Genomic DNA, 26,536 nt, shown 5'->3' on the forward strand with positions numbered 1-26,536 from the left:
AATTAGACGACATATATTATCTGTGCAAGCTTCCGTTGCCAATCCGCGTCCACGGTAGGTGTCCGCAAGAAACAAAGATCAAGATAGTTGAAGATTTATGATGCGGGGAGAGGCGTCCGAGAGGAATCGTGTTCGAAAGTACATAGCAATGATTGAACGTCTTTATTAAATTCACTAATTAACCTAAATACGTGTTTGCATTCACCTTGATTAATTACCGTTGGTTGGTGTTAACTAAAATCACGACGCGCGGAGAAAGTTCTTTCCATAATCACTAAACTTGAAAATTTAACAACACCAATTTTTTACAAACCTTTATTTAAAAATAAAAAACCACTGAAAATATTGTACTCATGTAATATTATATGTACCATGAAATATGACCAGTAATTAAGCACATGTTATTCAAGGGCTATTCAATTTGATTTAACAACACGTTCGAGACCACGTCGATTTGTTTTTATAAAGATCTTATCTAGTAAAATGCACGTAAATAATTCGTGACACCTCCTACGATACAGTATGCTTTGAAATCAATTCGGATGGTGGTAGGACCTTCTTGTACTGGTGGTAGGACCTTCTTGTACTGGTTGTAGGACCTCTTGTTACTGGTGGTAGGACATCTTGTGAGTCCGCGCGGGTGGGTACCACCGCCCTGCCTATTTCTGCCGTGAAGCAGTAATGCGTTTCGTGGACAGCCGTTGTAACTATTACTTGAGACCTTAGAGCTTATATCTCAAGGTGGGTGGCGCATTTACGCTGTGGATGTGTATGGGCTCCAGTAACCACTTAACACCAGGTGGGCTGTGAGCTCGTCCACCCATCTAAGCAATAAAAAAAGAAAAGAAAAAAATCGTACAAAACAAACAAGAAACTAATCAGACAAATGAACCCGTATTTATTTAAATTTTTGTACTTAAAAAACGTTATAAATTTTTCGTACCATTTATAAATAACAAATACATCATTATCATTATGTATCATTAAATAATACTGACAGCAAAATAAACTTTTTTAGTGTTGTAATTCTTGTGTGTTTTGTGTTTGTGACTGTAAGTTCTTATAAAATAAATAGATGCAAGATTTATACATTTTACTATACAAATCACTATTACACGATTCTCTTGGTTGAGCTTTTTGCCGTTTTTGAGTCAAAACCAAATTTTAACGTCAAACTTATCCAAACAGTATCTAAGTTTGATTGTATTATGATCGATTACAAAATCGTGTAATATATCATTTTATTATTATACAAAAATGTATAAATAGATACATCCATTAGCAAATTCATGTATGTATAATAAATACCAGCGTATTTTTCCGATTCGCGTAAAGTAATACCTTCTTCGACAAAGTTCTACGACAAAATCGTGGATGGCGAATGATTGAATTGTACATCGTAATTTCTAGTTATAATAAAGCAGACGTTTGGCACGTTCGTGTGTGTGTATCTGTGACCCGGATCACCGAGAATACGTCGGTAGGTACAGATTACAAACAGTCAGTGACATATGCTACCACTACTGGTATTTTTCATTTAAGCCATTAGGGCTTAGGAAGTTGGAGATTCAGTGCCTTTACTGTCATCTTAATTATCAATGGCAAGGTAAAGTAAAGCTAGCTGGTGGTAGAACCTCTTGTGAGTCTTTACGGGTAGGTCCCATCACCCCGCCTATTTCGGTTTGAAGGGTAGAGAGTAGCCGTTGTAACTATACTGAAACCTTAGAACTCATATGTCGACGGAGGCATTTACATTGTAGATGTCTATGGGCTCCAGTAACCACTTAATACCAGGTGGGCTTTGAGCTCGTCCACATATCTAGGTAAGCAATAAAAAAATTAAAAAAACGAAGATGATATAATTATTATCAATTACAAAATATTCAATATCATCAAATAACGTTTTACTGGAATAGTTTTGAAAGCAGAATTTGTGTAACATTTTTAAGAACAAAATACCCATTTAATTCTAATTTCAGGTCCCCGTGTTTATTGATTTACTAGCATAGGTATACTACGCTCATTTAAATTCAAAAGTAAATCTTAAATAGCTTAAACTATACTTATAGCATACAAATTTTGTCAAAGCAGAATTTAAGCATTTTAAAAAAAAAGTCAAGTGCAACAAAAGTTCTTTTCAAATGTTGCCACAAAAAGATACATAGTTAATGGAAACACTTTCGCTTATGATAGTACCGACGTGGGAACCAGCATACATACAGGCTGGGTATGAATCGCGAATTGCTCGTTAACTGCAAGACGAGACCAATGAAGATGTGAAGACTACGCTTGTAAGTATAATTCGAAATATGTAGGGCCGAACTACATCAAGTATTTAAATTCTTCATATTAACGAATTTTAGTATTCCATAAGTATCATCGACACTTCAAAATTTAGATTCATTTTGTGCATTACATTACACTTTTTAGAAAAAAAAAACGACGCCAATCTCTATTTTATTTTATTAATAACGATAAAGATGTTCAATAGCTACTAAAAAAAGATAAACTGGTAAACAAACAAAGGAAAAAATAGCGCTCAACTGTGTTGTATTTGCCTATGATAATATGTATAGACGTCAAATATATTGAAGTCAGGTAATATTAATGAGCATAGCCTATGCGCTTAAGCACATAGATACATACATATTATGTTCAAAGGTCCTGGAGGTAATTCTGCTACTTGTCTATCATCCATCATATAACATTCTATATAATGTATGTATTAACATAACCTAACATTTCTAAATCTAATTAGAGATTAGTTGAATGTGCTGTGAGCCCAGATAGGTTGGTACCACCGTTATGCCTATATTTATCGTAAAACCATCAAGCTTATCGATTTTAAATATATATTAAAATAAAATTGAGACGTCCACACTATGCCTGTCTATCGATGCCTAGCATACGAACGACCATCATGATTTACTAATCGAGAAACGAAATAATGTATTGCGACAAAAAAAATATACAAAGTCATTGTAATATTGCAAAACGTGACAAACGTAGGACAATTAAGTATATATACCCTGCAGTGGTCCGTGACTACGAAAATCATAAAGTTTTAGAAACGTCAGAAATAACAGCATTCATCTATACTAATATTATAAAGCTGAAGAGTTTGTTTGTTTGAATGCGCTAATCGCTAATAAAAGAATTTTTCAAATTCTTTCAGTATCAGATAGCTCATTTATTGAGGAAGGTTATAGGTTATATAACATCACGCTAAGGCCAATAGGACTAATAGGACCAAGTGGAGTACCAATAAAGAATGTTTCAAAATCGGGGTATTTTTCCCTTATGAGAGCTTACGCTATATTTAGTTATACGCAAAAGTAACTATTCCACGCGGACTAAGTCGCGGGTAAAAGCTAGTGTACATAATAATATATAATGACAATAAAAAAAAAAACGCGACGTCAAACCGTAAAAGTAGACGACTCTCAAAAACCAAAGAAAACCTCTAAAGTTCATTTTACACGTTACCATACATACGCAATCCGTGGCTGGTTAGAATGTAAATTGGTAATTGTGAACTCTGCTTAAAATGTGCACGCAGATTGACCCGTGACCGCAACACGTCGCATCGTGTAGAAAGTTGTTGAGATTATTCAGTCATAATTACACAGGTCTACTGCCATTAGCTCGATCGTGGTTTCGTGTAGTTACACGCTATATCCAAGCGCTTCCCAAGCTTCGACATTCCTTAAATTGAGGACGTACCAATTCTATATTTAGACTAGTTACTTTATTCGATAATCGAAAATCAATTGTGTAGTTCTAGTGACATAGACAAGCAAATGATCAAGAAATCGCTTATACTCTATACATATACTACATAACTTTACAAATTTCATTATGCAGATGACTTAAAATTTTATCCGTCAAATTTGAATTATATTATAGCTTCAAATATAAATAGCAATAACAGGTAAATATAATTCACGAAAGTGTATCATAAATGCGGGAGTCGAATTGGTGATTGTACTCCCCCATCGGCCTAACAATATCTGTGACAAAACATTCACGCGTTCCGTTTGATAGAATAGCCAGTCCTGTGAATACAGCGTACACTGTATCTCTCAAAATTCAAGAGGCTTTCGTATTGTATTCGTATCAAATGACGAAGCAAATTAATATTTAATTGTACTAAAAAAACTTGTAGGTATCTAACGATTTTTTTTTTATTGCTTTGATGGGTGGACGAGCTCACAGCCCCCCTGCTGTTAAGTGGTTACTGGAGCCCATAGACATCTACGACGTAAATGCGCCACCCACCTTGAGATATAAGTTCTAAGGTCTCAGTAGAGTTACGACGTAACCAAGTTAAAATAAAGGTACGCGTGCAGCTTGAAACATGTAAAAGAAGTGAAACTTCTTTTGCGGTGTGCAGTATCGTGGTTTTTTACTTTTTCATCCTTAAATCAAATTTCTATTGTAATAGGGAATGCTGCGTATAAGAGAAACGACCTGGCTCGCTCTGTCCTATCTCTCTCTCACGGTCGAGTGGTTCGCGAGACGCTCTGTCTCTTTTCTCACTCTCGCTCTGCCTAAGCTGTATTTTTTCTCTCTAGCCGTAACGAATCTGTCGCGAGTTAAATTTTCTCCCAACACGCCTAAAGAATTTTCATTTCAAAAACTAACAAGCGGTCAATTTTAAAACTAAACTAGATCCTGCTCTTTTCATAAACACGTAACACGGTTGTGATTGCAAAAAAAAATTAATAATAATAAACACGCAGAAGCCATTAACGGATTCGCATGTTAACATGTATTCGCACGACAATGAGCGCGTTCGTAATATTCATTAAGTCGAATATTTGTATTCTATTTCTATTTCGCAGATTATTTTTTTTTAGTAACAGAAATATCGTGAGCACGCTAAATTTTAATTAATGATGTCCCACATACAATGTAGGTTTATTATATTACGAAATGTCTGGATTTATTATAAGCTGTACTAGTTTTTTTTTTTTGTTTTGTTGTTGCTGTAAAGTAAGCTAATTCGTTCTTTAAATGGTCAATAAAAAAGATAAAAGAAAACTACAAACATCCGTATCGAATTAATTCGTAAATACGTTCAATTTCTTTTAATTAAACATCGCATTAAACATTTCAAATAGACGCGTTAAATGATTACCGATAACCGCACTTAGAGAGATCAAATTGATTGATGACCGTCATTTATTTTGTAACTATCAATTAAACCCACACGTGAATGAGACCGGCCTTGTTCGTGAAAACCTGCCGCTGTGTTATCGCACATCGAACTTCAACTAATAATTGAAGACCATTGCTGTAGGCGACTAAAATATTAGCCAACATGGCGGTTGGTAGCGGACGAAAACCACAGCATATCTCTCACGGCTCAAAACGTTATCGTTTTCGCCGGAACCACTTTCTCTACATACCAAAACTCTTGAGATTTGTACCCTGATGACTTTTGAACGTACCTGTAAAAGAATAAAAATTATACGAATTAGAAGGTAATCTAGAACGCACAAAGCGTTGAAACAAAGAAAAAGAATCTGTTTCATACATTATACATAGGTGTGTGAAAGTGGCAAGTTCATTAAAATCTTCATTAATCAAGATGATCTGTCAGCTCACCTAGTAAGTTATGATAATTGCCATTTAAAACTTTAGGTAATCAATTAAACTATTTCTGTACGTCAAAATCTGTAAATGCTGTATATATAGTAGTAGTAGTAAATACACCCGCAGAAAGCCAATTGATACTAAAGTGCCACGATAACCATAGTTGTACATTAATATTGAAAAGGAGTTCTACTCTATGCCAATATTACTGGTGGTAGGACCTCTTGTGAGTCCGCGCGGGTAGGTACCACCACCCTGCCTATTTCTGCCGTGAAGCAGTAATGCGTTTCGGTTTGAAGGGTGGGGCAGCTGTTGTAACTATACTGAGACCTTAGAACTTATATCTCAAGATGGGTGGCGCATTTGCGTGGTAGATGTCTATGGGCTCCAGTAACCACTTAACACCGGGTGGGCTGTGAGCTCGTCCACCCATCTAAGCAATAAAAAAAAAAAAACAGCGACACGCGATTTACAGTTATCGGTAAAGTCTTATTTTAGTTCGCTAAAACATGTAGGTATCGCACAATGGAAGTGCATAATTACAATAACCTCATTATACAGTGTTCTGGTTGCTCGGATCCAGCTAATCATCAAGTAAGCAGCCACTGAGCACGACACGAGAAACGGTACCGTACACGTCTCGCTCTGAATCACATTCCAATGAAAAAAAAAACAAGATAAAAAGCCGATGACCGGAATCGAAAATTTGCTCACCATTAAAAAAAAAAACAACCTTCGACACCGTTTTCGATGGTGGTGTTGTCAGAAAATTAATTACGTCAAACATATTGACACAGGTTTATTGTTTTCGGCCAGGGTCAAAGTTATCGTCGAAGACAATTGTTTATACACGGATTCTAACAATGAGCCTGCAAAATTACTTTCATTGTAGAATGTAGGTTGCAACGATTGCAGAACTCTTTTGATCTGACAATCAAAATACGAGATTTGTTCGCGATAAGCAAAAACGAAAAGAAGAGGGCTATTTAGCATTGTCTGAATGCAAACGAAATCGATAATTGTTCGATATAAAAAAAACAGATTATGCTTTAAAATTTGAATTGAAGTCGAAAAAGAGATTATGCTTTGGATTCACATTTTCAGCCACAACAAAAAGCGTACAGACAGGTTAGCTAGTGATTGTGAATTGCCGTCAGCTTAAGTTAAGCTTAAGTCAAGGGAAGTCGAAACAATAATCGATTACGACGGTTTGATTTTTCTAATTGTGAAAGTGTGAAATAATTATTGGATCGTTCATAATTAGCTCAACCGAGTGTATTTAATGTAATTACACGGACATTTTAAATGCATTCACGACACTCGGTTCGATGCTAAGGCAGACACAAACATACACAACTATTAATGTCATGAAGCGAAGCAGAATATAGCTACTGACAGCGTAATAAACTAAATACGTGGAGTTATGGGAACGGAATAATTGTATTATTTTAGAAAACGAAATCAGACCTTAAACCAGCCTTTCCCAAAGTGGGCGATAACGCCCCCTTGTGGGCACTAGGTAGGTAAAAAAAGGGGGGCGCTAAAAAAAAATTTATTCTCAAAGTGGGCAGTAGGCAAAATAAGTTTGAGAACCACTACCTTAAACAAAAAAGTATGAGCAACGCGGTTTAAGTAAGTGCAGCACGTAACTAGTACCAGCTGTATAAATTTGTTCTGCTAGCTCAAATGCACTAGTACGACTTGAAATATTTAAACAGACATTATTCTACCACACAGCTGGTTAAAGCCTTTTGTATACTATAAAAACTTTGAACTATAACTTGAAGAATATTGGAGATTTATCTCCATATTTACGTTTACTTAAAGATTAAAAAGACAATACACGTTCTGTTATGTATGTATATGCATAGTCTGTTACAAAGAGACCATCATAATTTAGTCGACGTTATAAAACCGATGGAAAAACACAAACGGCATAATGTTTGATGCTTTACCTAATAAATCAGCCCAATTAAAAGAGCTCCCAAGTATAATAAGTACTATTTAGAGAGCTGCATATTTTGCATTAATTCAATTAAGGAACTCTCCACGAGTTTTATCTTCATTCAAAAGCGATAAAAATATAGTGCTTAAATGATATAAAAATGAACATTCTAGTCTGATCAAAATAGGCTACTAATGAAAGGCTTTGAACAAAGAATCCTCTTCATAGCACATGGCACTTTTTTTTATTGCTTAGATGGGTGGACGAGCTCACAGCCCACCTGGTGTAAAGTGGTTACTGGAGCCCATAGACATCTATCACGCAAATGCGCCACCCATCTTGTGATATAAGTTCTAAAGTCTCAGTATAGTTACAACGGCTGCCCCACCCTTCAAACCGAAACGCATTACTGCTTCACGGCAGAAATAGGCAGGGTGGTGGCACCCACCCGTGCGGATTCACTAGAGTTCCTACCATCAGTAATTACGCAAATTATAATTTTGCGAGTTTGATTTTTATTATACGATGTTATTCCTTCACCGTGGAAGTCAATCGTGAACAATTGTTGAGTGCGTATTTCGATTTATATTCCGTATCAGTGGGCGATCCTATACGAATTTGATTTTCACGGTGCCCTGACAGTAGTGTTTACGATCTCCGTAACATTTCGACTGGATACAAGCATCAGAGAGACATCGACGCTTTGTGACTGATTTAAACTGCCGCCACAGTGTAGGGTTGCCCTAAAAAGTAACTGTTATTAATAAATGATGTTTTGAATCGTCGTTGTGATCAATGAGATTAATCATTGTGGTCAAGTGGATAGATGGATAGCAATAGTGACCTTTTTTTTTTCAAAATTAATCCGTATATGCTTGATATTAGTTCATAAACTACTTCCAAAATAAAGAAATAAGATTGTAACCTAAAAAAATCTCCAAATTTTATATGTAATCCATCCATCCATCTATCCATCTTCTATCCCTATTTCTCAACATTGTGACATAGGCTACGGTAACCAATTAATACCGTGTGGGCTGTGAACTCATTTCAATGGTAAAATTCTATCTAGAAAAAAGAAGGAAAGTAAGCAATTAACTTTTACATTTAGACTTGAACATTTGAACTATCATTAGAAAAATTGGTTGCATCTCTAGATACGCATGCACCGGACGCATTATCCTTTAAGCCACGACGGCGTATAGATTATTACGCATATTTAACCATACTACTAATTAATCCCCTGCAAATACTTTTCGGCATTTATCAAATAGAATCGTTAAGCATGAACTAATTCAAACTTACCTGTATATTAGTGATAACCCCTCTTTCATAGCTTGACATCAACACACACTAAAAGGCAGCGCTGATGGATTACTTGGCACCAGTTCGTGTACTAACGGCCTGAACTATATGGCTTATTCAAGGACGATTCATGGCGTTTTCAGCCTTCAAATTATTCAGTCTAGCGGGTTTTACCTGAATGACGTCATGGAAAGTTTAGCGAATCAAAGAACATCTGATCGTGATCTAGTTTCACTGTTATAATAAAAAGAATGAAACTTAAAAAAACTCACTAGATAAAACGAAGGAATATTATCGCAATGAGGAATATTACGAAGGAGAAAACTAGATTGAAAAAAATTGTAATATAGATAAGGATTTTCAAAGAATTTTCATTTTTTATTACAAAGGATTAGAAATGTTCTAGAATGATTTATCTCTATTGAAAGTAAACGATGTTTAAAAAGAGAACAAACAACGGATTCTCAGTAATTGACAATAATATTGTACTGCGTACTAAGTACTGAAAGTGTGAAGTGTAAATTTGTTCGTAATTTTCATTCAAATCTTATTAACACAGATGCGATGTCACAACATTACCTACCTACAGCGGAATATACAAAATCGGTCATTGTTAAAATATAATTTAGAACGACCGATATTCAAGTATGACGCTTATTTGTGTTTTTCTGGGTTTTGTTTCACGTTTCAAATTTGTTTTTAGGCTCAAAATGCATAAATTAGTATGAGATATAAGAGCCAATTTACATAAAAAACTACACCTGTCACGTTTTCGCAAAATTTTGATTTCTTTCAAAAAAGTATCGAAATAAATTTAGTATGAAACAACTCGAAGGTTGATATTTTCAAGAATCACTAAAAAAAATTAATGAATTTATTTTTATGTTAAAGTTTATCCATACTTAATATATTTTGACATCGGAAGTGAGTATATGCATTAGTTTAAATGTGTTTTTATGCATAGTGTAATTACGAATTAATATATTGGAGAATTATAATAAATTTTAATAATTACGAGATGTAAGTCTATATATAGCCTAATGAAAATATGTAAAAATCCGGTTTGCCGGTATTCAGTAATGCGATTAGATCGGATCTCAAATCGTCTAGTATACATCGATTTTTAAATGAAATTAGTGTTAACAAATGACATCCAAAACGAAGGAATAAAAAACCGGACTGCAGTTACATTAAAACTCTTGCAAAATTAACTTAAACCTTGAGATTGATGGCGGCATATATATTTGTGGCGTTTAAGAACGCACCTTTTTTATGATGCGTAAGCCGGAACGCACGAGAGGTGGAAAAAAGAAGATAGTCTGTGACACGAGTTTTTTTTTTATAACCGCGGAAAATACATAAGACAAAGAAAATAATAAGTGTATAAACTTAAAACTATGTAAGCTGCTGCAACAACAATAAAACTCCTATTGTTTTAATTGTGATGTTAATTACGAGTGATTCAAAAACACTATTTTCACGCGACATAAAGAAGGGACTCTATACGGACTCCCTCGTATTGTTTCGTCTAGCAGGGAAAACAATTTATAAACTAAAAGTTATAAAAGAATTGTTTTTATGAAATAGTTCATATCATTCCAAACTTAGTTTTATTCTCGTTCACAAATCGAATTTAGCTTGGTTTCATATCTCGTGACACGGCTCGGTCATGCAAAGGGTTTTCGAGGTTTTTACAGCATTTTTTCATAGCGGAGCCAGGCACCGCCCAGCTGCGTTCGTTTTGTCAATAACTATAATAAGTACGTCGTAACATTCAATAATTTTTATTGAAGAATAAAAAATTATATGCCCAAACAAAAATATATCTATATTATATCGCACGCATTAGTAAGAAGAGTGAAACTATCCGAAAAGCTGTTTTGTTTTAAGTTTTATAAACCTATATTGACTAGTTTTGCACCAAAAATGTTCAAGGGTATCCTCCACGTTGGTAATAGGTAGGTTAATGTAATTGTTTAATGTATTATAATGTGAATAATTTTTTTTTCCCTTACATTATAAGTTAGATTAGTTTTCGTTATCGTGTTGTTTTGTCGTAATTGTAAGGAACGTTGTTTTACAAATTCAGCATTAAGTCTTGTTTTGTCATGCGCACATAGCTTATGTTGCAAGCCAGACCTTGTTTCTTTTTACTTGTGTTTTTTTATGTATCTTTTTAGCTTGTGATGTGTATTGTGAGCCAAATAAATAAATAAAGAATTGTTTTTTTATTTTTAGTGGAACGATAACAGGTTTTTTTGCAAACACGTATTATTTTTCGCGAAGAGGTAAACAAACAGATTTTTTCGTATAGTGATGATGGTTTTCTTATCAATATGCGATATAATGAGCATAAATGAAGTGTTACTTAAAGAAATTTCAATGGTTCTTCTTTTTGTGTTAGGTACTATGCGAGTAAGCGAGGTGAACTTACCCATCTTAGTGGCTACCGGAGCTCATAGATAAGACAACGCGAATGCCTCTTTAAGTATAATGACAATTACGAACTTCAAACCGAAACAGGTAGAAAGATAGTACAAGTTACAACAAACAATCTGGCACCAGCTATTCTTCTTCCAAAACACAAACCTACACTACTGTTTATTGTATGAAGAATTCCGTTTATAACAATCATATTTTATGGATAAATGGATCATCAAAACTATCATGTTCTTTGATAAATTGAACACAAAAAAAACACAATTATCAATTTCCAGTTTGCATCCAACATTGTCATTGATCGAATCATCAATGAAATAGCAAAATGATGATGATCATTTTGATTTTTGATTTTGACGGTGATCTATTAATGTTAATTTGAAAATAAAACCAGATTTTTCTTTTCTACTCTAAAACGGAATTTACGTAAAGCAGTTTCCACATTTTTACAACGTCTACTTATTAAGTAAATCAACTGAAAATCTTACATACCCTCTGAATTCTCAGACACGAAAAAATCTAATGCAAAATATATAAAATTGCTGTTCGTTAGTCTTGCTAAAACTCGAGAGCGGCTGGACCTATTTGGCTAATTTTGGTTAATTTTGAATTATTTGTGGAAGTCCAAAAAAGGTTTAAAAGGTAGATAAATATGAAAATGCACGGAATTAAATAAAAATAACAATTTTGTTCTCCCTTTGATGTGTCCCCGTCGGACGGATTCCTTTTGTTTGTTTTAAGTTTATTTTATACAAAAGTTTAGGTCTTTTATTTATCGATTGAGGCACTACGAAGTCTTTCGGGTCAGCTAGTGCAAAATATGAAAAAAACTAATATTTGAATAATTAGAACAATACCTATGTAGCAGCGGACAAGCAGACTTGAAGAGCTTTATGTTCCCATCAAAATATTTGAACAGATGCTAGTGAACGATGCAATCTTCCTATGCACATGTGTCGCCACTATAATTAGGTACCAATAATATACATGCCGCTGGCTGTAACGTGTCTATTTCCGACACGTGTTGACGACCCCGACACGAGCGCGTGCCGGTTCGATTTTCCGTGTTACAATTTTTTTTATACTAGTGGTGCCCTCTGTAGTCGAAATTCGACTTTACTTAATTGGAATTATAAGTTTGGTCATTACTATGGTTCTATTGTCAAATAATATTTATTATACTTCTATAATAACAGATTTCGCCAAGACTACACTATAGACAAATAACATTAAAGACAAACATTCTATTCTTATTAATATACTAGCGACCCGCCTTCGCTTCGCTTCGAAAACATTAAATTTTATTATTGATAGGCGAAGCCCGCCATGTTGCGCACGGTACGACAATAACTGCGGGTGACGCCGCGGGGCGAAGCTAGTCTAAAAAGAGTAGCCTAAGTTACTCCTTATATCATCAGCTACCTATTAATGAAAGTCTCATAAAAAAATCGGTCCAGCCGTTCCAGAGATTAGCCGGAACAAACAGAGAGACAGACAAAAATTGTAAAAAATGTTATTTTGGTGTATGTACCGTATATATATTCATATTCATGTAGTAAAAAGCGGTTATTTCAATACTACAAACAGACGTTATAATTCTAAAACGTTCACGACCCTTAAAGCGTTTCAAAGATTCTTAAAAGTTTCTTCGCTTGATTTTAATTTCCATCTTAGAAATTCAAAGGCAGTTTGTAATAATTCAAGAGCTTTCTATCCGTCTAAAAGGAGAAAAAAAAACGTCGATTCATCAAATCGACAAAAACTCTATCGAGGAATATACCCTAAATATATCTGACATGTAACCCGACGACCCCGCGACCAACGTAAACTTTGAGAAACTTTCACATTATTAACACAATGGCCCACCGAATTAGGCCTTTACTATCTCATAAGTAGCATAAGAAGGCTTATGTATATTAGTTTCGGGCCATTAAAGTGGATTCACATCTCAATCATTCGGATTTCGCAATTCATCCATTATAAAACTGCTTGTCATACAGTTGTATCGTCATTGAATACAAAATATTTCTTACAAAACGAAAGTGAACGGAAATCGAGAAAGTTTTTTGCATTGAGTGTCGTTATTATTATATTATTATTTTTTTTGCTAAATAACGTCTATCCTGCAATTATAGTCTATTTGTGGACACTTTGTACTTTCACTGTTTACCAACGTTTACTGTCCATAGCAAATTGGCAGTTTGCTAGCAAAAAAATTTTTAGATAGCTCGTATAACGAACGAGCCGTGTAATTTTACATTAAGAGGTTTTTAATCATTATTTTCATCGCAGCGAACACATATTTTATATACGAAGTCTAGCTTGAACGCTTCGACACCTGACAAAAAAGCGAAATACAAAATCTGACGCTCGCTCATAATATTCTGGTTTTATATCAACAAATATTAAAATCGCGTGGAAAGTGGACGTATTTTTTGGTGTTCAACTGAATGTGATCTTCGACGGCGTTGGTTATCGTCGGGTTTTTACAATCAATTCTTGATTCGTTTCGTATCAAATACAGGAAGTTGGCAACTTCATTTTATTGAGGCTGTTAATAAAAAATAAAACCGAATGTTTGCAATAAATAATTTACTGTACCATTTTGTAATATCAAACTTTGACTCAAATGGAGATTACCTTTAAAGAAGATAGGAATCACTCTAATAATCTATTAATTGTTGTAGTTAAATTTATGCATCTTATTCGAAATAAAATGCGAACTCGTAATGATGGAATTACCTATCTATATTTATAAATATTAATACGTGAAGCAAAAAGTTTGTATCCCTTTTTAGGAAAATTACGCGGACGGAGGAGTATGAAATTTCTCACACTTATAGAGAATATAGAGAAGAAGTGCATAATGCTAATATTTTTTCTAAATAATGCATAAAAGATACATTAAATCAATAAAGAAAACATTACACACACTACATACCATGTATTTGACGCACACACGTATGCGTACTATTTATTGTCAAACTTTTTTTCTTGACGTCTGTTGTCAAATTGAGAATAGATTAAATATTGTTTGTCTTTGTTAATATTTTTTATAGTGTAGTCTTGGCGAAATTTGTGATTATAGAAGTATAAATACATCATAATAGTGTACAAACTTACAACTCCAATTAATTATAGTCGAATTTCGACTACTGCGGGACCTCTAGTATTATTTAATGTTGAAAAAAATTGTAAGGCTTTCGTTTCGTCGTAGTTTCTTAGAAATAATCAATGTTAATTAAAACTGTGCTAACTTAGCGCACTCTGCTGATGCATTTGAAAACTAATTACATAAATAGTGTACAAACTTACAATTCTAATTAATTATAGTCGAATTTCGACTACTGCGGGACCTCTAGTTCTCTTTAATTGCATAACCCACCCCTAAATACACCTTTCTCCTCTTACATAAGTGCAAGAGTGCACGATGGTCTCAAAAACAATTATTATTCATAGACAATGTTCTGAAGTGTCACGAACACGATCTTCGATCTAGTGAAATCTTTGATTTGCTTATATCGTGACTGGTCTTTGAATAACAAAACGCTTTGTTTGAATATCGAATCATTTTTTAATGCGAAATTTTTAAAACGATCTCCTTTCGTTTTTAATTCTAATCTAGCAAAAGGTTTCTTTCGATGCGTGATAAGTATACCCACATATATATAAACAAAAGTATATACTACTAATTTCGAATTATAAACTGTCCTATTTTGACCGCAAAATTACAAGGAAGGACTAGCAAAAACATTAAATTACAATTAGCCAAACATAACACCCAGCCCTCAGTGGTAACGTCATTTAAAAGCCATCGCATCGCCTACACGGAACCTCGTGAGAATTGCACTCATTTGGCGACACAAGCGCATCACGTTTGCACCAGCGGAAGAACGAATGGCGTCTTATTTCCGCACAGAACGATGAAAAATCAACGTGAAAAACTATAAAACTATCTATATATAAGTATATAAATGAATTGCTGTTCGTTAGTCTCGCTAAAACTCGAGAAAGGCTGGACCGATTTGGCTAATTTTGGTCTTGAATTATTTGTGGAAGTCCAGAGAAGGTTTAAGAGGTAGATAAATATGAAAATGCTCGGAATTAAATAAAAATAACAATTTTGTTTTTCCTTTGATGTGTCTTTTTGTTTGTTTTAAGTTTATTTTATACAAAAGTTTAGGTATTTTATTTATCGATTAAGGCACCACGAAGTCTGCCGGGTCAACTTGTTTACTATAAAAAGATCACTACCGCTTTTATCTGCAAATTATTATTTTCAGCTGTTAATTTTAAAAAAATACTACAAAGACGTATTAGACGTTAGATCGATTTGGTTCATTTTGTATGTCTGTTTTAATTCACGAGGAGTATTTTAATAACATAATCTTACTCTTAGTAGACGACTTACTATTATTCAAAACCAGGCTGACCCATCGTGGGACACTAAATCAATCAAAACCTCGAAATGCCTACCCGGCTCGAATTTCTCCAATAAATCGTTCAATTTTGTAAATAACGACCGCCTGGAAGACACGATCGGACACGTATCAGATAAGCGTTTTAATTAACTTTTAGTTATTTATATCTTTATTAGAAAATCCCGAGTAATCGGAGAGCGTGATTGCAAATTACGGAGCGCTACTCCACAGATCATGATAACCGGGGACAGTGAGAGACGGCTGCTTCGCTTCGGTATCAAGAGAAACGTCGCATTCACCATTCGCGTCACGAATACTGGGGATGAATCTCATCATGACTGGTCGGTTTATCGTCTCCAGGTAATCAATGCGGCTATCGCAGTGGTATGAGTCGCAAGGTGGCCTGACCGGGGGAACATTGTACGATCGTCTCTTGATAGAACTGCGCGACTGTCCTAATTAGCTGTCGGGACGACACAACGATTGACATCTCCGATTAGCGCTCCGTATTCTCATTTCTTACATTGTTTCGAGCCAATTCAAACAACAGTAAAGTAGCAATCACACTTTTTTTCCCTTAAATTGAAAATTTTCATGTTAGCTATGCGAGAATTTTGTCATTTACTTATTTATCTTTTTTTAGATTTACGAGAGTTGTACGAATTTCATTCCAATCTACAACTTTATTATAACAAATGCAAACACGTAAAAGTGTTTTAATGCAGTTTATGTTTAGCTGAAAACATTTTCAAACGAAATTAAAACTGGTGTCTCTAAAAGACCTCCGTCAAGCCATTCACCACAGTGCGATGATGAGTGATGATAACTCGTGCTTATTACAGATATCGTCTTGATGGGGTAATTGTGCTTAAGCATTTAATATCTCACGGACATCGGCTTACGTCTCAATAAAATCAATTTCACGTAATAACGAACGAACCAACGTTCTTGTAATCGTCGGAAGTCAACGAATTAAGTGCAAGACGATCTTTCATTGTAATTACAGAGATCGAATCGAATCGTGAGATAAAATTTATGTATCGATGTCAGCCGGCGCCGGCCGCCATGTGAACCACAACATAGAATAAGCATTATCTATTTACGCGATAATGTTAAAATTACATGTTAACAAGCATGTAAAAGCTCAGTTACTTGTTTACTGCGATAGATTAGATACTTGTCCGTTTACAGTACCCAACAATAAATATTGCACATCGAACATTGGAAATAGATAATCAGCTAATTTCGGCTTCGTAGAGAATTTATTACCTCTATCTATCGCACAGTACTTATGTGACGTTTGTCAGACGTCGTTCAAGAGGGGTGGTGTGTGATCGAGCCGTTATTGTTTCGTGCGACAAAAATAACGATATATAGAGCCGGAATTAGCCGCCTGTCTCTCTCTAAGGGTCGATGTGTAATATTTATTGCTGGGTACTGTATAAGGAATTATGGGTATCATCGTAGCACTCGATAAAGCAGAAACTTCAACTTGTATACGAATAAGTGCATTAGTGCTCGTCTAGTGGTCAAAAAAATTTTTTACAATAATCATTGACACCACAAAATTTCGATTCATTTTAAGCATTACCGTTTGGTACTTAAAATTCTTTCGAAAAAATCGATAAAGATCTTCATAAATTACTATCTAAAAAAACACTGATTGATAAACAGAAGTGAAAATTGTATACCAAACTGTTTAGTCCGTTGCCTATTTATAGTTTCTCCAAAAAATCCAAACGACAAATCAGAGGATTACATGATAATATTCAGACCGGATACTGTTTTTAATTGCCTTCGGAGACCTACGAGCCACTAGCGTATTGTGTGTTTTATGAACGCGTAGAGGACAAACATATCTCTTCTGTACGTGTGTTTGTCACTAAACTCCTCCTAAACGGCTGGACCGATTTGAATTATATTTTTGTATGCCTTCGGGTGGCACCCTGTATGGTTTAGATTCACAAATCAGCCCGGCAGATGGTATCTAGGTTATTTAACTTCTCTAGAAATATTTTTTATGGCAAACCAAATTTGCCGGGCCAGCTAGTAAACAAATATCATTTTAATAATTAACTCGCTTTCGTTAACTAGACCATGTACACAACGGAATAATGTCTCAGCGTAGGTAAGCTTCGTCAACTTCAGATTGACTTCAAATTTTCAGTACTCATCAAGGATCGGTGATAACAACAAATTAATGATCTTTATTTTAGTTCGGTTTGCTATTAGAGCACTTTTTTTTTATTGCCCTTGTGGGTAGACGGGCGCACGACCCACCTGATGGGGATTGGTTACCGTCGCCCATGGACTTCAGCAATGCCAGGGGCAGAGCCAAGCCGCTGCCTACAATCGGCTCTTTAGTATTGGAGTTAAATATTTTTTTATGTAGATAGATGAGCACTGTGTGGACGTCTATTCTCAATGACGATGATAATGCTGCAAGCCCGTACGGCTTGTTCTGTCTGCGGCCTTAATCCAATACAATTTGTGACTCTGACTTAATACATCAAGGTAGGTGGGCCATTTATAGATTGTATCTGTGTAAGTGGAATCAACGCCCCCACCATATTTATTCAAATCTTAGTAAATACATGCACGTTAACTGTAACTTTACTTATTTGTTTTTTTAAATAATCATTATCGTGGGCCAGTAATCAAAGCAAAGTTTCTAATTTAAAACATATATCTGTGTAATTAGTTTAGTAGTTATTGCAATGCTTTGGCAGAATTTGAATCGCATTAAATTCAAAATCGAACATTGCAATAAGGGAAAACAACAGGAAAATAATTTAGTTACGTCCAAAATATTAGGTATATTATTGTTTATTCTATTATAAGCATCGTGTTAACACTAAAATGCCTGTCCGAGCGCAACTCTAATTAACAAATTAAAATAATAAAAAAACTGTTCTAATATCGTGCATACAAGTAATTTGATATAAAAAATCAATACATCTTATTTACTTGAATCATTCTGTAAAACGTCGAACGCAAAGGATAGAGCGTCACAAATTTAATCTAATAGTTCTGAAACTAATCTATGCCTGGATTGAATGTGATATAAAACAGATTACTATTTTTGTGTCACACCCCAAAATTCTATACGAACGAACCGTAAATAGATTAAAACAAAAATAAACATTCCTGCGACGTAACGGAACGTATGGAACGGTTCCAGATTTTGAAATTTTTCATCCACCATTCGAACAAATATGTACGATGAGGGGGCCGCAACAATGAACTGATATCAATAGCAGGTTGACGTTTTGTTGTACACAATACTATTATTACCCAGGGACGTTCGTCAAATGTTTTAATGTCACTGTCAATACTCGCTCGTGTCAATGACCTTTGATAAATTAAATCTCGATCACTTCAGTAGCCGTTTGCGTGACCTTAGTAAAATTAAAACAATATTAAGTAATCAAATTAATGGATGACTACAAAATTTAAATAAGAGTGTGTCTTAGGTTTCCGTGAGACACACATGCTATATAAATAATCTAATCTACATACAATATACTCTACATTTATGTAAATAAAAAGGAAAGTACAGTGAGAAGAAGAACAGAGTACCTGTTTAAAAATACTGTAACAATAAAAATATATTATTTCTTAATTCTGCAGGCTATCCAATGACGCTTACCGTCCTAATTCTTTTCGTAAATCCACGTCATCCTATCACAAGTGAAAGGGTGACCAATTAATGTCGTCCTAAATTCGGACAAGACATTACATTCATAATGTGGCCCATAAAACATTCCGTTATTTCGTGTAAAGGATGCAATTCATACGTGACCAAATTCTGTATGAACGAACGCGCAACTATTAATATTGAAACAACGACCTATTGTATGCACCAAGTTTATATTCCCTATAGATATTAGGTCATTTTGTAGTTAGAAAGTGTAACGAATTGGAACGTTTCAAATGCGTTCGAAATAAAGAATTTTATTGTGTGAACGCTTCGTTGCTTGGAGTTTTTCTCAGGACGTAAAAATATTTTTTTTTTTCACCATCTGTAACGTTTTACTAGGTCGTAAAGTCAGACACTGAAATTCAGTAATAACAAGCACGATAAGATACAGACGGGCATATTTTAATCTTTACTGTTCTCCATTGGAAACGTTATGGAATAGGCAATTAACTATAAAATTAAAAATATTTATGTACATATATCGTAGTATACATAGTACAAAAGGTTTTATGTTTTGTGAAACGCTTGAGACGAAAACAACGAACTAGTTTTGTACACTGTTTCGATTCAAACTACAAAAAAGTTTAACGAAATCATATTTTTAAGCAATGGCATAGCTTCTATCGCGGGCCTTGAGCGCGGCTACTGAATCAAGAAATTCCGTAACGAAAATAACCTGACACCCCACTACGCCTACTTATGTAGCTCGCGTTCAACACATTCACAGTTTGCGCTGGTGTAGTGTTTGTGAATAAGCGCGTGGCGTGACGTCGCACTGCATGAGCATCATGAAAAGTCTGCCCATCTCTCTCTTACGCGGTCTAGCTTATGAGTGTGAAGGGGACAGTTAATGTTTTGCTTTTGTTAATGTTTATAAATATAGCGTGGTCTTATTTTTAATATTGTTTGAATATTAAATTATTATTGTCTAATTGTAATTGTATAAGTTGATAAAAAATGCTTTGCAATAGCTTTACCGCGGCAGTCTCCGAGTGCCACACGTCTTTTTTTTAGATATTTTCTTTTATATGGCTCATTCATAGTGTAACACTAGTCATTTGTTACATAACATAAGAGATACGGGGCTACATCAAAAGCTTAACACGCTATTAAACTTTAAGCGGTTATTATTAGTCTACCCGTGGCGCTTGCAACAGCGCCGAAATATCGGATTATAATAAAATGTGAATATCATAATACGAACCCGTTCTATTATAGTGTGAGTATTAAAACTAGAATGTTCCATGAACTAAAAAAATGTGCATAGGGCCAATTTGACTGGACGATGTATGTAGTTGTATTTAACTGTTAAAAGATATCGGTACAATTACATGACAATTGTTTGAGATGATTCCATCATCTCGTTTTCACTATCGTACCGCCCGCCATCGGAGTATAGTTCATCCATACTACCTGGAGCCACTGCGCTCATCCACAGTGCCATTCCAGAGATCTTTTTTGCCACGTATCATCCGGCTTTGGAATGAGCTCCCCTCCACGGTCTTTCCCGAACGCTATGACTTGTCCTTCTTCAAACGAGGCTTGTGGAGAGTACTCAACGCTAGGCATCGGCTTGGCTTTGCTGAAGTCCATGGACGACGGTAACTACTCACCGTGGTGATGGGCCGTATGCCCGTCTGCCTACAATAGGCAATAAAAAAAACATATTTTCATGGATAATATTATTGTAAAACATGAATAACAAAATAGAAAGAGACCAGACTGTCTAACGACAACCGTAGCAGTTGGTCCGCGCCGTCAATGAGCCAATGTTATAGCAGAAACCGAGTTTAACCATCCAAGTACAGTTATAGCACTGGTTACTCTATTTTATTATAACATCATAGACCGAGGCTGCATAAATAAATATTATTATTCGCTTTCTGCTGAGAAATTATACTAAGTAACGATACACTTCGGACATTCAAACCAACGCAACATTTACAAGCCATTATAATATTGAGATATCTTTAAATACTGTAGCGGTTATGCTCGGTTGACTTAGCAAGTTTTTACTGTTATATGAGGAGCATTAAACTACCAAGCTACCTGAATTTAATTAAAAACCTAACCATTATATTTCCTTATAATCGTAATTAGGATTAAAACATTTATTTCCCAAAATACAATATATACACAGAGTGCATAAATGAAAATAAACACAAAGTTAAGGAAACTAGGAAATTTAAATCAAACTCAATTAATAAAACTATCTTTAAAATTATTTATCTAAATTTGATAAAAAAAATTAGCTTATTTATTGGTGGTAGGACCTCTTGTGAGTCCACACGGGCAAATAGCACCACCCCGCCTATGTCTGCCGTGAAGCAGTAATGCGTTTCGGTTTGAAGGGGGATAGCCGCTGTAACTATACTGAGCCCTTAGAACTTATTTCTCAAGGTGGGTAGCGCATTTACGTTGTAGATGTCTATGGTCTCCAGAAACCACTTAACACCAGGTGAACTGTGAAGATAGTCCACCCATCTAAGCACACAAAAAAAATTACACGAAATAAAAGGTTTTTGTTATTGTTAAAAATAATTTGGTTTTTAACTTGAGTTTACGAAGAGATCAAACTAATGGAACGATTTATCCAAACAGCTTACTATTTTATGTGTTCATGGATTTTAAATATCGGTAATAAATAAATACAGGTTAGTGACTTGAAATGCTTTGAAAGCAACCGTAGAATAGTGATTTGATGTATTTCTCTTATGACTGACTGATATGGTCATATGTTTTATGGATGAGATAGCCACACCTTTCATACTTCGCTTTTATCGCACAAGTTGACGGCGTCGACGATGGCGTATAAAATTCATAATATCACTCATAACTTAGGTAGTTTACCAATTACAGCACAAGAGCGCATTATGCGGCATAATGTTCAACGTTGAATGTTCCAACTACAGCAACGCTTCGCACAATCGAGCACTCTCAAAAGTACTGCTCTCGCGTGATACTCGCAATCGATACCGACTCAGTGACAGAAAATTGACAAGTGTTTTTTCTTTAAGTTGTCATTGATCGAAATTTTGTTTATATTATAGTTAGTAATATTATTTAATGTTGAAAAAAAATTGTAAGGCTTTCGTTTCGTCGTAGTTTCTTAGAAATAATCAATGTTAATTAAAACTGTGCTAACCTAGCGCACTCTGCTGATGCATTTGAAAACTAATTCACGTTCCAATTAAACTTCAGCATAATTCGGCATTGTGCGTCACTGAGTCGCATTATGCTCTGTAATTGGAAAACTATCTTATTGCGCGTCTCAAAACAGGACAAAATTACTCTTTGTTTTCTGAGAATTTCTGAATTAAGATCGATTGATGGTTTTAAAGATAGTAACTAAATAAATTGTGTTATATCAAGTTTCTGACACGCCCACAGAATTCAAGTATTGTGGTACAATCCCTAACTAACCTACTTAACATTCAAATACACGGAATCAAAGCATCACATCTCAATTCCAATCAGATCGCACGTCAATCGCCAACACTACGACACGCCGCTACAAATTATTTATGCATATTTACGTTGGTACAGACAAACGCCTAGATAATATCGGTACACTTAAAAACAAAAACGTTCAAATGTATCTATGGAAATTAAATATTTTAAAGACGTATAGAATGTAATAAATTTCTGTCTTTTAAGATAAAGCAATTTGTACTTTCACGCGTAGGTTGATTACAATTCGGATTCATGACAACTTTTACCATTTTGGAAAAATTCATATGTATGACTACAAATGAATCCGATAAGATTTGAAAGTCGTCGTGAAAGGATTAGGCGCCGGGTGTACTCTTATCAAGCGATGCGACTTTGCCGGTGTTCTGATGCGGCATAAATTATTCTAACGTAATAAGTACTTGACATATGATCACAGACAACTACCACGATATTTAATAAAACTAGAAAACCCGCAAAAAATCTAATTTGCGTAACTGTTAAGAAAATTAAGATTCCTCAAGTCTCAGGGCGAATGGCGGCAATCACGTTGTGAAGTCTATGGACTCCAATAAACACCAGGTAGGGCGTAATCTGATTCACCCATCTACGTGATAATCATCATCATCATACCCATCCATCATACACGTTTTGTCACATACATAAAAATAAAGTCTTTGATTAGACAATCATTAAAATCACCGTGAATATATTTGGACATTACGCTGTTGTGCCTAACTGTACGTGACAAATATTTTTGATTGATGTATGTGGAAATCTAAAGTGAAATGACGTATGTATGTATTAATAAAAAGCTTTGTAAATATTACTTTGTCATTCGTTTAAAGTAATTAAATCCAAATCATTGGTTTCTAATTTCGTAAACTTACAGCACAGACTTTATGTGTTTTTGTTTTATTTTAAACCACGCCTCCTAATTCTATATTACGAAAATTTAGTTTCTGTGTTTAATAATATTTTTTACAAATACGGAAATCTCATTTTGTCTATTTTATAAAGCAGTAGTCAAAGCCCGCCCGTTTTGATGGCTCACTTTAGATTTGACTTTGATCCGATCGTTACTAAGCTTCACAAAATCACTGCCGCTAAACCAATTCGATGATGTTCTGGAAATTTCATTGAAGTCTGTTCAGTCATTTCAGAAGTCGATAGGGCTCATACGTAGGTCAACACACCTCAACTTTTATATACACAGATTAATATTTTATACACATAGTTTCACACAAAACTATGTTTATGTGTGAAACCTGAACATTTTTATAGAACGCTATAATACAGAACGGTGACCTCGAATGACCGTGAGAAAATTACGTGTACACACGTCTAGAAACTTTATATTTACGAGAACTCACCACTGACACATTGCGGCTATTAAACTATGCCTTACCTGCGAAAAGAGAAAATAATCATCATTATTTTTTTTTTTTTTTTTTTTTTTTTTTTTATTGCTTAGATGTGTGGACGAGCTCACAGCCCACCTGGTGTTAAGTGGTTACTGGAGCCCATAGACACCTACAACGTAAATGCGCCACACACCTTGAGATATAGTTCTAAGGTCTCAGTATAGTCACAACGGCTGCCCCACCCTTCAAACCGAAACGCATTACTGCTTCACGGCAGAAATAGGCGGGGCGGTGGTACCTACCCGTGCGGACTCACAAGAGGTCCTACCACCAGTAATTACGCAAATTATAATTTTGCGGGTTTGATTTTTATTGCACGATGTTATTCCTTCACCGTGGAAGTCAATCGTGAACATTTGCTGAGTACGTATTTCATTAGAGAAATTGGTACCCGCCAGCGGGATTCGAACACCGGTGCATCGCTCGATACGAATGCACCGGACGTCTTATCCTTTAGGCCACGACGACTTCATAAAGATGCATTAGAATGCATCATTCAAAAATCAACAAAATGAAATCGGAATTTGACAATATCGTGATAAATAAATCAAGTCATTGTATGTGGGCTGTGGTAATCAACGGAATTCAATTACCACTTAAGCCCACAATAATTTAGAAAAAATAACAGAAATAATTCTTTCATAAGACTGACCATATTAGTTAACTAGACTATAAATATGTACAGACTTCGTTAAAAGCATTTTTCAAACAGCCATCATAATACTCGAAAAACATAGATATTGAAAAAGTAAACGGCTGACTAAGCAATTTGATAGACGTACATACGTCTTTAAATAGAATGTTTATTGACAAAACAATGGATGATCTCAATTCATCTGAACAATAGAAGGAGGAACAGTATTTAAGTACCAGAATTTTATTGACCAATTTATTATTAAAAATGTGATCGACTTTAGTCACAACCGTATTATTCCTTAGTGACTTATAACAAGAAATATTTTTTATGAATATTATTTCATCGTATATATTTAATTTGGTCGTAAAACATATAACATTAGAAAGAGCGTATTATAATAGAAAGAAAACACTTTTTTTCATACCGACTGAAAACAACCTTACTCATTAAAACCACAGAGTTAAAAAATGCTAATGCCGACAACACACGCCTTTAGTAACATACGGCTATTAGTAAAAACCATTACTTTAAAAACAAATGACATGTCCAAATCCTACTATGTGGGCACGTCGCGGCTTTTAGTAAAAATATTACCTTTACTATTCACAAGCAAAAAAAGCCAACAAAACGCAATTACTATCACTCACTCGACACAGCAAAGAAAGCCTTTTCGAAAAAAATAAGAAAAAACACACAATATAAACAGCTATTCATCTTAAACAAACAATAGTGGACAGTAAGACAGTCTCGACTACCTTCACAAAAAGATACTTGTATTTAAAAATTGAGGTCAAAACTTTATAGAAATATTATGAAGTAAAAACTTCAAATGATCGCTAATTACATTGAAGATTGTTTGAATGTATATACAATTTTTAAATTATATTTGTATTCGTTTTTATAATTTTAGTGCAGTTTGTATTTGTACAATATTAGAATTGATTAATAGCAATTCGAAGAGGATTTAGACATGTGAAGACTTTTTTGTTTCTTTACAATGTTTTTTGTTATTGTAAAATAATTTCACACGTTACCATTCATTGTAGATAAAAAGCCTTTCACATTCAAAAATACGATTTAACTTTATCATTGAAATATATTTCCTAATAATTTAACCAAGATGGTGTCACGAGAGATACTTTATTATTCCATACAATACTGTAACATAATTTCATTGTAAATTCCAAAAGTATTCATGCAATATTTTATTTGCAAATTTGCAAACAATACTCCAATAATATAATGAACTCAAAAGCAGTATGACTATCGTATTCATAATGCATAATCACATTTCTCCTAGCGTCCAACACCAAACAAGCACAATACCTATTCTCGTGGGATAAATCGTAGGCCGTGGGAGGGAAAATATATTTCGTATTCAACCCCCATTATGTAAAGATGTCGGAGCGGAGGGCGGTCTCATTCATTTAACACTCAATGGGGTTATAAAATTAAATTGCAGGACTATGCAACGTGCCGCATACTGTGCATTCATAATAATATAGTGCGCGCATAATGAAAGCGTCGCTAAAGTTCGCGCACGTATCGTCAAGCACAACATAAAAAAGTCAATTATCAAAATTAAAACTGTTAACATTTATACCACCAAAAATGTAG

The 26,536-nt window shown here is 34.7% G+C and overlaps 1 protein-coding gene across 10 annotated transcripts in view; it reads right to left on the minus strand.

Moving 5' to 3' along the window:
- The window catches only part of LOC101740069 (microtubule-associated protein Jupiter), a 158,434-nt gene that overhangs the window by 26,556 nt on the left and 105,342 nt on the right, over positions 1-26,536 (minus strand). The window contains exons 1-2 of one of the 10 annotated variants that reach the window (XM_038011968.1): positions 24,232-24,257; positions 5,412-5,453 (exon numbers count right to left, since the gene is read on the minus strand). The exons of the other annotated variants lie outside the window; for them this stretch is intronic. Coding sequence (XP_037867896.1) covers positions 5,412-5,453; positions 24,232-24,242 — 53 coding nt within the window. The 5' untranslated portion in view covers positions 24,243-24,257. Of the gene's footprint in view, positions 1-5,411; positions 5,454-24,231; positions 24,258-26,536 lie in introns of those variants that run through there. 10 annotated transcript variants of the gene reach the window in all.

Source organism: Bombyx mori, chromosome 7 (assembly GCF_030269925.1).
Source record: "Bombyx mori chromosome 7, ASM3026992v2".
Lineage (NCBI taxonomy): Eukaryota > Metazoa > Arthropoda > Insecta > Lepidoptera > Bombycidae > Bombyx > Bombyx mori.